The 18,838-nt window shown below is 35.8% G+C and overlaps 1 protein-coding gene across 3 annotated transcripts in view; it reads right to left on the bottom strand.

Moving 5' to 3' along the window:
- The window catches only part of LOC141502397 (BAR/IMD domain-containing adapter protein 2-like 1), a 37,289-nt gene extending 19,052 nt beyond the window's left edge, over positions 1-18,237 (bottom strand). The window contains exons 1-5 of one of the 3 annotated variants that reach the window (XR_012472516.1): positions 17,670-18,236; positions 12,550-12,688; positions 10,348-10,555; positions 7,731-7,808; positions 6,802-6,982 (exon numbers count right to left, since the gene is read on the bottom strand). Coding sequence is in view for 2 of the 3 variants with exons in the window: in XM_074207116.1 (XP_074063217.1) it covers positions 6,802-6,982; positions 7,731-7,808; positions 10,348-10,555; positions 12,550-12,688; positions 17,670-17,876 (813 nt within the window). In the remaining variant the exon portion in view is untranslated. Of the gene's footprint in view, positions 1-6,801; positions 6,983-7,730; positions 7,809-10,347; positions 10,556-12,549; positions 12,689-17,669 lie in introns of all 3 variants that reach the window. The other 2 variants (XM_074207116.1, XM_074207115.1) reach the window with 2 other exon arrangements.
- Positions 18,238-18,838: the final 601 nt, after the last annotated feature.

Below are 18,838 nucleotides of genomic sequence, written 5' to 3' on the forward strand. Positions count from 1 at the left end.
ATGAAGGCCCAAGTCTTCACTTCTTTCAAGCTTTGCTAAGGACACACAAATGCTTTGTCCTGTCTCTAATTCCAGGTTTTGTCTCTAGACTAAAAGGACCCCATTTTTCCCTACCAAACCCTAAAATTCAACTGATAGTTACTTGAAACATGAATTAATTTCCCCATTAACTTCCAGATCAGAAAAACAATTTCTCAATTTACGAATACACACAGAAACAGCACTTTTTTTTGCCTGTTACTGGAAGAGGTAAATGAGTTTCATTAAAATATAAACATTAAAATGAAATAATATCTCTATAGTAAACAGTATTTTGACTTTATATAACTTATTAACTGTATTGCATAACCCTAGGCATTTATTGTGATTCATAGAAGTACAGAAATAGCACATCTACTAAAACGTAAGCCTCTTAAAAGATGCTATTGAAATTTTTTCCAAATGATGGATGTGCTACATAAAATTTAGTTGGGAGAGTTCTTTTTAATGATATCATGAAAAAAAGGTTTTCCTTTATCCTCAAATATCAGAAAATGTTTTAAAAGATGAGTGATCAAATGCAATACCAAAGTTAGCAAACAAAAAAAAAACAACAAAAAAGGTAACACAAAACCTATTACTTCTAACATTCAACTTAATTCAGCAAACATCTACCAAGCAGCCTACATAAGGTAAAGTGCCAAATGTGAGGCTAAATACAAAATATAGCCTGGCTCTTAAGGAGAATATAAATGAACAGAGATGTAAATGCAAGATAATTTGAGGAGGGATAGAGTGCAATAAGAAATGGCTGATAGGAGAGAAGATCCATGGTGCTCCTTAAAGAAATCTAGGGACTTGAAGAGGCAGAGATAATGATGATGTGCATTCTAAGTCTTGGAGGTAGTGCTAAGTTCAAGGAACAATAAATAGGCCAATTTGACTGGAATATATCATGCCCATGGGGGAGCAATGGGAAATGAATCTGGAAATGTCAACTAAAGCCAAAGTGTGAAAGGTTTTAAAGGTCAAACTAAGAGTCTGTATTTTATTCTGAAGGAAAGAGAGAGCCACTGAAGATTCTTGAGGACAGAAGTGACAAAGTCAGGCTTTCACTTTAGGAAGATTATTTTGTTCAGTTTTGTGGAGGATGGATAAGAGGAGATACTGGAAACTGGGAGTCCAATTAAAAAAAGTGTTGCAATAGTACAAATGAAAGGCGATGGGGGTAAAGACTGACAGATTTGGGTGGGGGGGAGGGAAGTTAAGATTGGGGGGAAATTGTAAAACTCAAATAATATCTTTAATAAAAATAAATTAAAAAAAAAAAGAAAGGTGATGAGGGCCAGAACTAAGGTGACTACTTTGTGAGTGGGGAGAAAGGAGTAAGTGGATACAGAATTAATAAGATTTGACAACTCAGCTATGATCATCTGAGGGAGAGGGAAGGGTCAAAGTTGACTCCGGGCTTGAGAACCCATAGCCTACTGGTCAGATTTAAGCCAACTTTCCATTAATAACATCATCAATGATAATAGTTAACATTTATATAGCACCTATTTATTATATACTAAGTACTTTATAAATAGCCTCTCAGTTGCTCCTCTCAACAATATCGTAAGGTAGGTGCAATATTATCCCCATTTTACAGACAAGGAAACTGAAGCAGAAAGAGGTTAGGTGACTTGCCCAGGGTCACACAGTAAGTTTCTGAGACTAGATTTGAACTCAAGTAACAGCTTAAAATCCCAATGAAAGACTAGAAAACTAAGTTTGGGAATTCAATTTCTTCAAAGATGATACTTGAAGCCAAGTGAGAGGGGAAGAGAGTACTAAGAGAGTATATGGTAGGACGGGGTGGGGGAGAATATTTTTTCTGCCAATGATCATTTGGATATTTATAACATCCGTGGGCCATACAAAATTATCAACTTAAAAATTAGCTTGCTATATTTGGTTAAACATTTAATTAATTCACCCCTAAAAAGCTCCTAGGAAGTTTTTGGAATTTTGAGTCCTGCTTATGGTTTCCTTGGCAGTGCCAGAAAAAAGGAGCTTATGCAACAGGCCAGACGTTACCTCCTTGATGAAGGGAGACAAAAGAAAATCTACAGTGTCTACTCATTTTATTTTATTTTATTAGTGAGGCAATTGGCAATAAGTGACTTGGCCAGGGTCACACAGCTAGTAAATGACAAGTATCTGTGGCTACATTTGAACTCAGGTCCTCCTGACTCCAAGACCGGTTCTCTATCTACTGAGCCACCTAACTGCCCCATCTGCTCCTAATTAGTGGATAGGGGAAGAAGAAACTACACCTTAACTTTTCTCCCTTCCCTTCCCTTTCACCTCCACACCCTTCTTGGTTATATTACTTTGCAATGAAGTATATACTTCTTTTCCTTTTTAAAACTCCATTCAAAATACTTAAGACACAAAGAAGTAAAGGGGGTAAAAAAGGTGATATTAGATTTAGATATAAATCAATGAATATACAATCACTGACATATATATCTCTACACACCCATATTTATGCACACAATGTGCAGCTTAGAGTCAGGAAGACTATGTTCAAATCTTGCCTCAGATATTTATAAGCTATGTGTCCTTGAGCAAATAACTTAATCTTTCTCAGCTTCAGTTTCCTCATCTGTAAAATGGGTATAATAACACTTACCTCATAGGATTGTACTGAGGAGGAATGAGAATATACATAAACTGCTCTGCAAACTTCAAAACTCTATAGAAATGCTGACTAGTATATATTTTTCTAGTTATCGAACTCACTGAGATAAAAGAATTGTGGAAGAGATTTTTCTTAAACATCACTTTAAACAAGAAATAAAAATAAAATAAAAATTCTTGATTTTAAAATTAGATACCAGTATCTTTCTTAGCGGGATAGTCAATTGTTGCCTAGAATATTCTCCTCTCATGGAATCCCTTGCTCCTTTCAAGGTCAGCTCATAGGCCTCTTCTGAGGCCTCTTTCTGGTCCTCCCAGTTGCTAGTACCCTCCCTTACTGGAAATTACTTTTGTGTTTTGTATTTGTAGATAGTTTATATTTACTCATCTCAATACATATTTCTTCCCAATAAGGAAGCAGAGGTATGCTAGATACATAACTTTGATCTGAAACCATCCCAATCATGAGAAGTTATGTGGTAGAATCAAGAATTAGGTGTAGTCATGAAAAACTAGGCTCACCTGCCTCTAACACTTATGGGCTGTGTGACTATGGGCATATTAGCTCTAGGTTGCAATTTTCTCAACTGTGAAATGAAAGGTTGGGCTAAGAGGACCTCTACCTCTAAGATTTGGTTTAACTCTAGATTACAATATTTGAAGGCATGGACAGAGAGAGAGAGAGAGAGAGAGAGAGAGAGAGAGAGAGAGAGAGAGAGAGAGGAAGAGGAGTTTGTCTACAGTAGGACTGTTGAATGAATATTTGCCTTCTGGTTGAGATTATTTTTTAATTTTAAAAAGTGCTTTTATGGGGAGGCTAGGTGGCGCAGTGGACAGAGCACCAGCCCTGGAGTCAGGAGTACCTGAGTTCAAATCTGGTCTCGGACATTTAATAATTACCTAGCTGTGTGGCCTTGGGCAAGCCACTTAACCCCATTTGCCTTGCAAAAAAACCTAAAAAAAAATGCTTTTAGATTGAATAGCCACTATTCTTTGAAAGGAATATGTCTTTTCTAGCCCTAGCTTGAGTTTACTGCAAAATGTGGTAACTTTTAGAAAAGCTTTAACTTTATAAAATGCACTACAGAGGTTCTTTCATCACCTGAAGAAATATTTTTTATGCCCCAGGAAATATGAGGAGAGCAGTCCCAAATTTGACACCTGGTTATCAAATAGGACTAAAATAATTTCCTTTCCCCACTTCATACACACCCCCACGCTCCCCCCCAACCCAAAGGAGTAATAGTTCTGTTTTTTGTCAATAGAACCTGAATTTCAATTTAGATTCCTTTGTTTTTTAAATTTTAAAATTATTTCTTTTCCCAAAAATTACAAGCAAAGATAGTTTTCAACAATCATTTTTGGTAATATTTTAAGTTTCACATTTTTTCCCCCTTCCTTTCTTCCTCTTTACCCTGATAGAGAAAAGTCTAATACGGGTTATAAATGCATAACTATGTGAAACATATCAATTTAGCTTCTTGATGAAATGAGTGTGAATGTATGTATACAGATATATAAATAATTGTTATGTAGCAATATAACAATATACCAGCTAAGTAGTGCTAGGCCTAGAGTTAGGAATACCTGATTCAAATCTGACCTCAGACACTTACTAGCTCCCTGAGCAAGTCACTTAACCCTGTTTGCCTTGTTTCCTCATCTGTAAAAATGAATTAGAGAAGGAAATTGCAAACTATTCAAGGATCCCTGCTATGATAATTTCAAATGGTGTCAAGAAAAAGTCAGACATAATTGAAAATGACTAAACAAATCTGCCATTAATATTTTCTCCCTTAACAAATAACTTTTTAGTCAACTGCCATATGCATAATTGCATTCTCTTGGTTAAATGGGAAAGACCTACCTTTTTTTTTTAGGTTTTTGCAAAGCAAATGGGGTTAAGTGGCCTGCCCAAGGCCACACAGCTAAGTAATTATTAAGTGTCTGAGGCCGGATTTGAACTCAGGTACTCCTGACTCCAGGGCTGGTGCTCTAGCCACCCTGAAAGACCTACTTTTAAAAAATTTTTAAGGGGCGTCTAGTTGGCACAGTGGATAGAGCACCAGCCCTGGAGTCAGGAGTACCTGAGTTCAAATCCGGCCTCAGATACTTAATAATTACCTAGCTTGTATGGTATTGGGCAAACCACTTAACCCCATTGCCTTACAAAAAAAAAAACCTAAAGAAATTTTTTTTTTAAATGTCTACTTTTGGGATAGCTAGGTGGTATAATGGATAGAGCACTGGCTCTGGAATCGGGGGACCTAAATTCAAATATGGATCCAGGTACTTAATAATTGCCTATCTGTGTGACCTTGGGCAAGTCACTTAACCCCATTGCCTTAAATAAATAAAATTCTTAAAAGTCCACTTTTAATACTACATTAAGTTCTTCTGAACACCTGCTTTTAAAGGTAGTTTTACACAGGATATAAATGTTTTTCACAGTTTACATTTACAGGACATTAATGTTCCAAAATATAATCTATTCATCTAAAAGAACACATAAAAGAGAAATATGTTCCTCAATGTGAATCCAAGAACTTGAACTTGCAGAGCCTAAAATGCATTCCAATATTGCTCACTGCTTGGGCATCTACTTCTTTGGTCAACAATCAAGGTTAATGCTAAATGAAGGACAACCTATTTAGGATAAGAACATTTAAAAGTGGGAAGGACTCTAGAGATTATTTAAATAGAACTCCCTCCATTTTTACAGATGAAGAAAATAAGGTCCAATCAGACTCCAATTTGTACAAGCATTAAGTAGCAGTCTGGGATTTGAATTTAGGCCTCTGAGAATTTGTTGCTCTTTCCACTCTACCAGTCACTTCAGAGGAGTAAAATTTTGAAGAGATTTACTCTTTCCCCCAAAAAGGCCTGATTAGCACAGAGATTTCCCAAATTCCCAAGACAGGAAGAACCCAGTGGACAAGTCCTTATCACTTTATTTATTCATTCATTCATTCATTCATTCATTCATTCATTCAGTTTTTTGCAAGGCAAATGGGGTTAAGTGGCTTGCCCCAGGCCACACAGCTAGGTAATTATTAAGTGTCTGAGACCGGATTTGAACCCAGGTACTTCTGACTCCAGGGCTGGTGCTTTATCCACTTAGCTGCCCACTTCATCATCTTGAAAACTTTTTCCTCCAGTTAAATAAGGATAAGAAAGGGCCTTAAAGGGCCAACGTGAAGAACAATAAAAATGTCTTGGTAGAGTAGTTAGGGGCTTTGGTGAATTGAGTGTCTGGCCTGGAGTCAGGATCTTCCTGAATTCAGTTCTGGCTTTAGGCACTTACAAGATGGGTGATCCTGAGCAAGTCAACTTATATCTCTTTGCCTCAGTTGCCTATCTGTAAAATGATTTGGAAAAAGAAATAAACCATTTCAGTGCCAATAAAACCTCAAACGGCACCATGGAGAGTTGAATACTACTGAAAATGACTAAACAATAAGTGATACAGGTAAAGCTAAATTTCAACAAGATGTACAAATAAAGAAGCTCTACGGAAAACTAAAATTGGTAAGTGAAGAAAAGTCAAATAAAGGTAACTAGGCAAGGGATTAATGTGCATGCATGGCTTACAAGAAGCAGAGATGAAGAGCTTGATATGTTGATGTGTATAAGGAAAAAAAAATCTGGCAAGCAGGAGAATAATGGTGTGTAAACTATTGCTTGATAGTATAAAAACAAAAGAATTAAGTTAAGGGTTGTATGACCAAGAAGGACCTGAAAAACTGGCATTGAGGAAATATTCCTCACACTATAGACATTACCTGTAGTTCTTCAAAAGCATAAAAGTCTGGGTAGGAATGACTTCAAGGCAACTAGATGGGCTGGAGTTAGGAAGATGTGAGATCAAATTTGACCTTAGGCATTTACAAGTTGTGTGACCCTGGGTAAGTCACTTAACTTTGCCTCAGTTTCCTTATCTATAAAATGAGCTAGAGAAGGAAATGGCAAACTACTCCAGCCATCTCCACCAAGAAAACCTCAAATGAGGTCACAAAAATTCAGATATGACTGAAATGACACAATGACAAGGAATGACTTCATTGTGTCAAGAGGTGAAATATTTCTGGCTTTAGGTAATAAATTTTTGCTATTTAGGAATTGGTCAGTTTTACTCACAGGAGATGTGATTTCTGGTTTGGGTGCTGGTGGCTTAAATGTAGAACTTTTTAAAGAAGTATCTATTCTTCTGTCTGCAGCAGCAACTCCAGATAAACATTCTAGATAATCAGGAGGCGGGATGACGACATTACTTTTTTCTGCTAAGTTCACTGTACTGATGCTTCTAACAGGTGCAGGACTACAAACCGAAGAAATGAAGGGAAGTGGGGGGAAATGTATTAGATCAAGTCACACACTTTAAACTACAAAGCTTCTAACATTTAGTGGTTAGAATCTGCACTAAATTTATATGCAGAGTTTTAAAAAAGGGCTAAATATTGAGAGAACTTCTAAAACTGAAAAAGGATTATAAATAAGAGAACAATTTATAACACCTTGGGGATTTCTATATACATTGAACTTAAGAGCAACTGACAAATAATAAATGTCAGCTATGCCCCAATTTGTTTGTTTTTAAACCAATACACTGTTCCTTGGAAGTATAGTAGAGTTTTATCACTTTCTATTATACTTGTTATCCATCCCATTTATTTTGTTATGGGCATCTTCAGAACATATTAGGTACAGATAAAATGTGAGAAAGGTTAATAATTAAGATGATTTTTTTATTTTTCATAGATATTGTGAATTACTATGTACCTTCCTCATAATGTTTCAATCTGTTATTGATTTCTTCTCCTACTTAGGGAATCTGGGTTTGAAATATATTTTCATGTTGTAGAAGATTTAAGGAAAAGAATCACATAAGTGCAAGATAAAAAATTCAGAATAGTAATAACAACCTAGAAGCTGCTTTTTATTACTATTCAACATGCAATGAGTATCTAGTATGTTAATGAATAATGAATACATCTGAAGAAGTATTGGACAATAAAGCTTTCAGGTGAAGGGTGCATTTTTTCATAGAGAAATATTCAAATTATTACTTGGGATTTGGCACATTCAGTGTTTCCTCTTCATTTTCTTCTAGTGGCTTCGTATATGATAATGGAAACCAGCCTCTCCTATAGTGAAGACAAAAACCAACAACTTATATTTTCATTTGAATTTTATTTTATTTGTAATGAAATAATTTACTATAAGCTTTGACTATTAAAAAATGAAGTTCTGAAGTGAAAAATATTGGATAACATTTCTCTTTGGCACATAAGTATAACACTAATAGATTTGTATATAGTGCTTTAAGGTTTACAAAACACTTTAAATATATTATCTTGTTTGATCCTTACAATATCCTTGTGAATTAAATATTAGTTATTATTGTTTCTTTTTATAGATGAGGAAAACATGCTAAGAGAGGCAAATCTAAGGTAGAAGTTGAACATTTCTTACTAAATCCAGGTCTAATGTTGTTAAATTTTTATCTCAAAAGATAAGCAGAGTACTGTGGCTCTCCTTATTGAAATGTTTGATAGATATCTAATAAATAGATACACATTTTTGATCATACTCTACTCAAAAACTTGGCTGCTTAGTAAATGAAATACAAATTCCTCAATTTGGCTTTCAAGGTCTTATACAGTATGGTTCAATTTATTTTTTCAATCTTCATTTGTCACTGCTCTTCTGGCCTAATCTAATTTTTGGGACAACTTGAACTATATTCAAAAATGCACTGTGTTCTCTTATCTTTATGCTCTTTTTGTGAGAGTTCTTTGTTTGCAATGTCTCCTTCCTGCATCTCTGTAAAAATTCTACCTGCCTGCCCTTCAGGGAACATCTGAAATGTCAACTGCTCCATGAAACTTTTCCTGATTCCTCTAATAGTATGTCAGTCCTTCCTCTTCTTAACTCTCATAGCACCTTGTGTCTCTTTTTGTGGAACTTAACATATTTTGCCTCACACTATTCTTAGAAGATAAAATTATGCATGTAATCTTATTATTATACATATCATATGCATGTATGTATCCATGTATAGATACTTTGCTCAATTTAAGTGACAATCCATGTCAGATATTATTATTTTACATCACTGTAAAACTGCCTTAGGGCATTTAGGTGGCTCAGCAGGTTAAGTATCCAGCCTGGAGTCAGGAAGACTCATTATGAGTTCAAACCCAACATTAGATACTTACTGGTATGACCTTGGACAAGTTACTTAACTCTCTCTTAGATCCTCATCTGTAAAATAAGCTGGAGAAGGAAATGACAAAACATCCTAGTATCTTTGCCATGTAATCTCCAAATGGGGTTACAAAGTGTCAGACATGATTGAAATGACTGAATAAGAACAACAAATTTGTCTAACCCACAAATAGATTGTAAACTTTTCAGTTATCTTTTTTTTTTTAGATTTTTTTCAAGGCAATGGGTTTAAGTGGCTTGCCCAAGGCCACACGGCTAGGTAATTATTAAGTGTCTGAGGTCAGATTTGAACCCAGGTATTCCTGACTCCAAGGCTGGTGCTCTATTCACTGCGCCACCTAGCTGCCCCTATAATTGTCTCTTTCTCATCAATGTTGTGCTTACTCTAGTTTCCTGATACATATTCTAGTTTCCTGATAAATATTATCAATATCAAGTAAGTTCAGGTAATATTTTGCATGTTGAACAAGACAAAAAATATATTTTTTTATAACAAGTTACTGAGAGAAGTATGAAAGACTTAGAATTAGAGGATCTGTGTTATAAGTTGCACCTAATGTAATTCCTTCATTTTACAGATTAAATGTGGTCTAGAGAGATTAAATAATTTGCTCAAGGTCATAAAGGTAGTAAATACAGCTGGGATTTGAATTCAAGATCCTTAGCCTCCCAAACCAGTATACTTCTCACTGCACTATACAGACTCCTAACCTGAGTCTGAGTCTATTTGTTTGTAAAATGGAGATTATAATAGTACCACTATTTAGGAGGATCAAGTCCTGGATATACTGACTCTCATGAACAAAGCTATTAAATTGCCACTATGGTTATAAATGCTGGCTTTGTTGCATCAGACCAATTCATTACTTCAGAGGACACAATGACATTAAAAGGAATAATTGTTAGAATGATTGACATTCTTAAGAAGAAAAAAATAAAGAGCTTCAGAATTTAAAAAGAAGTAGTCCTGAAGCGATTGTTTTCCCTTTTGACTCTCTACTTTCTTAGCTAAAAAATTGAGGAACTGCTTCTGGAATTTCCAGGAATTGTTTGATAACTACTGCTATCAAAACCATTGCTTTGTACACTATGACTTCTTTGTCTGGCAACAAGCATTTATTAATTCCTGCTAGGCAGACAGGTAGATGGTGCAGGGAATAAGAGTGCTGGGCCTGGAGTCAAGAAGACTTCCTGAATTCAAACACTTAGTTGTCTGACTTTAGTTGAGTCACTTAACCCTATTTGCCTCAGTTTCCTTATCTACAAAATGAACAGAAGGAGATGACTAACCACTTTCATATTCCCAAATGACATCACAAAGGGTTGGCCATCAAAACAATTCAACAAAAACAACAACAAACAGTAATTCAATAAGACTTATCCAAATGCCACAATTACTTTGGGTTACATGTATTCTAATTCCTGTGTGATCACAATGACAACTCATTGACTTACTCTTTGGTTTGTTCATGTTCTCCATAGAGCCAGCCATCTTTTTCCTCTGAGATGAGCAATGTGATGATGTCTCCTTGTGCAAAGCTAAGCAATGTCTTGTTACTTCCAGCAGTATGTGGGAAGATTGTTTTTACTTTCTGCCTTTTAATCATGTTTAATCCCGTTGCCACAGAAATAGATCGCTGTAAACTGGGATCCTCTGAATTATCTGTTAAATTGAATGCAACATTGATGGCTAATCAATACAGTAACACATTAAATTGTTTTAAACAAAATATAGGCAAGGTTCAAATCAGTAGAATCCCCAAGCCACTTATTGTAACTAACTCACCAAGTTTCTGGCTGACTTTCAAAGTCAGTATTTCACTGATCAGTATCAGACTAAGGGGATGGGAGAAAGAAATATGGCCAGAGGAATTTTTTTCTCAGACCACAAACATTTTCCTTCAGATCATTAAAGCAAACCAAAACCTTCTTGCTCAGTTTGCCAAATTGATTCTGTTCATGGTCATTCCTTTTGTAACTCTAAAGTACTTTACTCACAGATGGCAAAAAAATATTTCCTCATCCCAGGTTCTCTACACTTTAATCATATTTAAAGGAGAGGTCAAGTTTTAAAACTACAATCCAAATTCCAAATGACAGATTCTACTTCCTTTTCTCTCTCTTCAAAAATAGTGTGGTGTGTGAGCGAGTGAGCGAGAGAGAGAGAGAGAAAGAAAGAGAGAGAGGAAACTTTTGATCACAGGATCTTAACATTACTAGATGGAAAAATCTAAAAATAAGTAAGTTTCCCTAACTTCACCTAATAGATTTACCCAAAAAACAAGTACATGAATATATGGATAAATAAAAATACTTCAAACATTCCCATCAAGATACATTGAAAAGCAAATATGAAGGATGGAGAAATTTGCTTCTTTTCAGACAAAGTTGTTATTACCACTTTTAAATCTGAGATACATTTTGATGTATTTCTTTTTTAAAAGTTATTCCTCTTTAATACTGATATAGACAGTTATACCCAAATTTCTGAATATAGCAATCTTTCAAAGTCTAATTACCTAGTTAGTATTGAAACAGCTTAAAGTTTGCACTGAGCTCTCCATAGTAATACTTGCCAAAACCACATAATCAAAGTCATATGAATGTGAATCCTATACACAATATTTTAATTTTACATTCTAAACTACTACTGTTTGTACCATTTCTTAAAGGAAAAAGACTACAGAATATCTTGTTTTATAAATCTCTTTCAATCAAAAGTCATTCTATATGCTCTCTTTGTCCCATCTACCACAAAGTCCAAATCTTGTGCTATTTTTTACACAGTTGATTATTTTCAGTTTATTTGAAGTGGGACTCAAAAAGGCATCATGACCTCCTGGGGCTTAGTAATCTTTATGCAACAGTTAATCCTTATATTCTTAGGGATGAAAATTCAAGTTTACATTTTGGTTTTTAATTTTTAGAACTGTTTAATAATCTTGACTGCATGAAGAATTTAATCATTTGGGAAAGGCACCCAAAAGTATTGATTCTGCCCCTAAAGTACATATAATTCTTTCCTAGAAAAGATGAAAAACATTTATTTGGATTCTGAATCTACTGGTAAAAGGAGTTATACTCTATCAATTTTTAATATGAATTATGTCTCAGAATGTTTCACTGTAAACACAATTTCATGATAATGACAACAGTTATCACTGGCTATGGCTTATATACCTAGGATGTGAGCCACTCCAGTGGAATATAAGTTTCCTGAAGGCAGTCATCTTTGTTTGTCTTTCCAGGCTGTAACATAGTGCTCTGGACATGGAAGATGTTTAATGAATGTTTGTTCAGTGAAAATTGAAAATAAGGTTATTGAATACATGAGATACAGTGCAAGCACTGTAAAATACAGTACTGTCCTTGGCACATAAGTATTTATTAAAATATTTTTTAATTCCTTCCCAACAGCCTAAGCATCTATCAATACAAAAATTCAGCATTTATCACAAAATAACCAGCATGTCACTAATCAGAATGTTCTTATAAGGGAACTGGACCTTTGCTTTGAAGGATTAATTCCTTTAAATCTAATTTTCAGGGTTGGCAGTAGATTTTTCACTGCAACTGCTACATATTTTATTTAAAGTATTCATACAGTATAATTACAAATTAAGTACTGGTTCAAAATACTACAACAAAATTTCTTACCAGGTATATTATTTAACCTTTCTGAAGTCTTTGGGACAGCTGCTGGGTTGTTGAACATATCAGCCAGAGGACTGGCATAGGCTCTGGCTGGGGGCATCTTTGGTGAATACTTTGGAAGAGTGTCATAATCTTTCCCGACCTATGAATAATAATTAATATTACATAAATAAATGAGGAATGATATTGGATTAATTTTCTTAAATTATAGCACACATGTCAATTCTGTATTATCACTAAAATTCTACTCAATTTAGATAGGAACAAGCTGCTTAAGGGGCAGCTATGAAAATTAGAAATGCCAGATATGAAATTAGAAAGACTGAGTTCAAATTTGGCCCCAGTTATTTACTAGCTATGTTACTCTGGGCAAGTCACTTAAACCTGTTTGCTTCAGTTTCCTCATCTATAAAATGAGCCAGAGAAGGAAATGGCAAACCACTCCAACAGCTTTGCCAAGAAAACCCAAAAAGGGTCACGAAGAGTTGGTCACAACTGAAACTGAACAAAACAATAAAATTGCTGTAGGTGAAACTGCAAGCCTATAACTAGATCCATATTTCCTGGACTCTTAATGTTCTTATTCTATATGAAGATGTTATCATGTGAGCAGTATGTTCATGTTACTGTAAGAGTCATAAATTCTTGGAATCAAAACACAAGTAAGGTCTGAGACCTTGACAGTGTAAATAATAAAATGCATCGTGAGTACATCTTTCTTTGTATGTGGATCTTTAGCACCTGTCATATAGCAGGGATTTTATTTTATTTTTTTGTTTTTTTCAAGGTAATGGGGGTAAGTGACTTGCCCAAGGTCACATGGCTAGATAATTATTAAGTGTTTGAGGCTGAATTTGAACTCAGGTCCTCCTGACTCCAAGGCAGGTGATCTTCATCACCTAGATGCCCCTAGAAGGAATTTTATACATGCTTGTTGATGGATTAAAATGCTTTAAAGTCTCTTTTGGAAAACCCAACCTGAACTCAGAACATTATTATTTTGATTTGGACCATTCAACTGTGATTTCACTGGTACAGGAAAATTGTAGTGAGGAAGCTGCCTTTATTAAGGCAAAGACTGGCAATTTCTAATCCTAGTACATTACTTAAGAACCTCAGATGTTAACTGATTTGCCTTGGATCACACAATCAGTATGAATAAAATGTACTTGAACCCACAGTTTTCAGATATCAAGGATGGATGGATCTCTAGCCACTATATCCCACTACCTATTAGTATTATTAATTGGGGGGGGGGGTTAGTGATCTTTGCATCATACTATTGTACACTTGCAAATTGGGATCCTCCAAAGAATTAGAAACAGAAACAAAATTGTCTACAGTACCTAGAATGTTGTTTAAGGTGCTACAAACTCCCCTAAATAATTATAAAACCTAGGTTAGGGGGAAGGGCTGAAGAAAGGAGTGAGAAAGGATCTTTTCACATAGAGCAGCTTTTTCTTGAAAGAGTGCTAAATCTCCACTATCCAGCAGAGGAGATTTAGAGTTGGAAAAGACCCAAGAGGCTATCAAATCCACCCTCCTCATTTAATAGATAAGGAAACTGAAGTGATCCAGCATCACATAGCTAGTATGAAAAGAAGTAGAATTTGAATCCAGGCCTTTCTGATTCTAAACCCAGCACCCTATTCATTGGATTAGATTGTTTTCTTTTCTTTTTTTTTTTTTAGTTGAAATGAGTATTTATTTAAAAAATAAAAACTATCTAAATTGGTCAAATAGGAAATAGAATACTTAAATAACCCTATTTTTTTAAAAAAAGAAATTGAACAAGTCATAAATGAGCTTCCTAAGGAAAAAACTCCAGAATCAGATAGATTCATAAGCAAGTCCTATGAAACATTTAAAGAACAATTAATTCTAACATTATATAAACTGTTTGGGAAAACTGGTAAGAAAGGAATCTTACCAAATCTTTCTATGACACAAATGTGGTTTTAATACTAATAGCAGGGAGAACAAAAACATGGAAAGAAAACAATTTCCCCAATGAATATTCATATCAAATTTTAAAATAAAATACTAGCAAAGAGATTATAGTTACATATTACAAGCCTATAACCAGGCTGAATTTGGACCAGGAATATAGGACTGGTTCAATATTAGGAAAAACTATAACTGCAATGGACCACACAAATAACAAAAATAACAAAAAAGCATATAATTATATCAATAGATGCAGGAAAGGCCTTTAACAAAATACAATGCCCACTCTTTTTTTTTTTTTTTAGCATTCTCTATTGCTTTATTACACTTCAGACTTTAGATAGGGTAATGCTTATTTTTTGTTTTTCTTAAGTTTCTTTTGTTTTTCTTTTTTTTAAATTTATTTTTTATTCTCATTTTGTACAAATGTTTTTTTTACATTAATAAAATATACTTGTTCACAAGTAAACAAAATACCCCTCCCACCATGAATATAGATAGACTTGCTTGGGCAAAAAAGTAAAGGGGAGAGAAAAAAATTAAAATAAAAAAAATAACAGTAATAATTGTAGGTATGACCAGGTGGTGCAATGGACGAAGCACCAGCCCTGGAGCCACGAGCACCCGAGTCCATATCCAGCCTTGTAAACCCAATAATCACCCAGCCATGTGACATGCAAGCCACCCGATCCCCACTGCCCTGCAAAAACCAAAAAGAAGGGAAAAAAAAAAAGACCCAAAATAAAATAAAATAGTAATAATAGTAGGGGTGGCTGGGTGGCAGACAGAGCATTGGCCCTTGAGCCAGGAGCACTTGGGTCCGAATCTGGCCCCAGACACCCAAAGATCACCCTGGCAGGCCACCCAGCCCCACTTGCCCTGCACCCTCCCCCAAATAATAATATCAAAAAATGTGCTTCAGTCTTTGTTCCAACACCATCAACTCTGTCATGGGTGGATCACATTCTTTATGATAAGTCTATCAGAAAAGTTACTTCATATTTTTCCAACATTGCCATTGCTGATCGCAACTCCCTCCTTTCTTATTTCTCCACTACCATGTACTCTATTTTCTCTCTCCTTTCACTCTGACTCTGCTGTAGGGTAGCTGAGTGGTGCAGCAGACAGATTCCTGGTCCTGGGGCCAAGAAGCCCTGAGCCCCCATACCACCCTTTAGGCCAAGAATCCATCTGGCCCTATGGTCCTGGGCAGGCCATCCAATCCCAGCCCCTTGCAAGAAGTAAAAAAGAAAATGTGTTATATCTGACCACTGTCCCCCCATGGTCCATCCTCTCCTCCTTTATTCACATCCCCACCCCTTCCCCCTGCTCCCTGCTCCTTCTTACTCCAGATGTCTATACCCCATTGAGTATATATGCTGTTTCCTCTCCTAGCCATCTCTGATGAGAGCAAAGGTTCCCTCATTCTCCCTTGCCTCCCCCCTTCCATATCATTGCAATAGCTCATTGTAATAAAAAAAAAATCTTATTATGTGAAATATCTTGGACTATTCCCCCTCTCCTTTTTCTTTCTCCCATTACATTTCCCTTTTTTTCCTACTGACTCCATTTTTACACCATATTTTATCTTCGAATTCAGCTTTCTCCTGTGCTTCAACTATAAAAGCTCCCTCTACCTGCTCTATTAACTGAGATGGTTCATATGAATATTATCAGTATCATTTTTCTATACATGCAGTTCATCCTCATTAAGTCCCTCATATTTCCCCCCTCTCCTCCAATCTCCATGCTTCACCTGAGTCCTGTATCTGAAGCTCAAACCTTCTGTTCAGCTCTGGCCATTCCAAAAGGAACCTTTGAAATTCCCCTGGTTCATTGAAAGTCCATCTTTTTCCCTGGAAGAGGACATTCAGCCTTGCTGGGTAGTTCATTCTTGGCTGCATTCTAAGCTCTTTTGCCTTCTGGTATATTGTATTCCAAGCCCTACAAGCTTCCACTGTAGTTGCTGCTAAGTCCTGTGTGATCCTGACTGCAGCTCCACAATATTTGAACTGTGTCCTTCTGGCTGCTTGTAATATTTTCTCTTTGACTTGGGAGTTCTGGAACTTGGCTATAATATTCCTAGGGGTTGGTTTTTTGGGATCTCTTTCTCTGGGGGATCAGTGGATTCTCTCCATTTCTATTTTGCCCTCTGCTTCTAGAATATCAGGGCAATTTTCCTGTAGTAATTCTTTGAAAATGATGTTAAGATTCTTTTCCTCATCATGACTTTCAGGTATTCCAATAATTTTCAAATTATCTTTCCTAAGTCTGTTTTCCATATCAGTTGTTTTTTCAATGAGATATTTCACATTTTTTTTCTAATTTTTCATTTCTTTGGTTTTGAAGTATTGATTCCTGATTTCTGGTAAATTCATCAATCTCCTTGAATTATATTCTTTGTCTGAAGGATCTGTTCTCCTCAGAGAGTTTTCTTATCTCTTTTTCCATCTGGCCAATTTTGCATTTTAAAGCATTCTTCTCCTCAATAACTTTTTGAACTGTTTTATCCATTTGACCTAAGCTGTTTTTTAGCATGCTATTTTCTTCAACAATTTTTTGGATTTCCTTGACTAAGCTGCTGACTTCATTTTCATGTTTTTCCTGCATCTCTCTCCTTTCTTTTCCAAGTTTTTCTTCCAACTCCCTCATTTGATTTTCAAAGTCTTTTTTGAGCTCTATCATAGCCTGAGCCCAATTTCTGTTTTTCTTGGAGTCTTTAGATGCAGGAGCTTGTGGTTCCTCATCTTCAGACTTAGTATTTTGATCCTTCTTGGGCTCATTTGCAAAATATTTCTCAATGGTCTTCCTCTTGTTTCTTTGCTTTTTCATTTTCCCAGCCTAAGCCTGTTTTTGGGGTGCTTCCTGAGCTTTTGGGACACTCCCACAAGGGTCTCAGTGTGTGAGGCTCTGTCCTCCCTCCTGGTCTGTGAATGACCATAAGCGCCCCCCTCTGCCACGGGGCCGAGGTGGGGGGGCCCTGTTGTTCTATGGTGGGGGACCTAGACTGGGATCAGGATCTGAATGTGTTCAGAGCCCCAGAGTCCTGTTCCGGGGCAGAGGACAGAGCTCGGCAGTCTCTCTCTCTTCACTCCCCTCCCTCAGCTCCGATTGTTTTCTATAAAAAGCTATATCTAAACATACAGTAGTACAGAAATGGAAATAAAAGTACTCACCAAACTGCTTCTTTCTATCATTGGTGAAGGTTGAGGAGTTCCTGATACTGGGGTAGAATTTGGGGTCTTTATTTCTTCTATCATATTCATGATCTTCTCTGGCACTTTAGTGGCATCACCACAAGTTTCCTGCCATTTAGGTAGTTTAGAATTGAGTAATTCAGCAGACTGTAAAACCAAAATAAAAAAAGAGTTAAAGAGGAACATGGTGATAAATAAGATATCTCCTATAATAGTGATCTATAGAGCTGGAAGGGACTTTGGAAATCATCTAGTCTAAACCTCTCATTTTATAGACAAAAATAACAAAGCTCCAAAAGGATAAGGTAAAGTAAGGTAAATTTGACCATTATTGCACAACTAATTACTAGTAGGCTTAGAACAAAAATGCCCATCTTTAGCTTTTGACACAATATTCTTTTTCCCCTATGCCCCAGATATTGCCTTTGCCCCACATGATGATACCATCATTTATTTTAAAAAAAGTTAGCATCACACCCAATTTGGATCAAGGTACAACATGGAAACAAAGTAAAGACTGACAGAGTGCTATCTGTGGGGTGGGGGTGGGGGGAGGAAAGCAAGATTGGGGGAAAATTGTAAAACTCAAATAATATCTTTAATAAAAATAAATTAAAAAAACGTTAGAGGCTTTGAATTTAATCCAAAAATATTTAAAGTGGATAGAATTCTGGGCCTGGAGTCAAGAAAACTTGAGTTCAAATCCAGCTTCTTACTAGCTGTGTGACCCTGGAGAAATCATGAAACCTGTTTGCCTCAAGTTTCCTCATCTGTAAAATGAACTGGAGAAGGAAATAGCAAACCATTCCAATATCTCTGCCAAGACTATCCCAAATGAGGTCACAAAGAATCAGATACAACTAAAACGACCAACAACAGCAAATGTATTATGTGCTAAGTATTGTTCAAATTACCAAAATATGTATTAAAGAAAAAATACCAAATCAATTTCATACTGTATATACATATATATGCTTACAACCAGTCCTTTTTCTACTGTATCACCACATTGCCTTCTACCAAAATATATGCATATATTTTATATACCAAATATACACATGTTATTTATGCAGAACAAAAGGTGGTGACATAATAGAAAAAGGACTGATTCTTGAGTCAGAAGAGTTCTAATTCTACTTCTTCTGCTA

The sequence above is a fragment of the Macrotis lagotis genome, chromosome X, assembly GCF_037893015.1.
Source record: "Macrotis lagotis isolate mMagLag1 chromosome X, bilby.v1.9.chrom.fasta, whole genome shotgun sequence".
Classification (NCBI taxonomy): domain Eukaryota; kingdom Metazoa; phylum Chordata; class Mammalia; order Peramelemorphia; family Peramelidae; genus Macrotis; species Macrotis lagotis.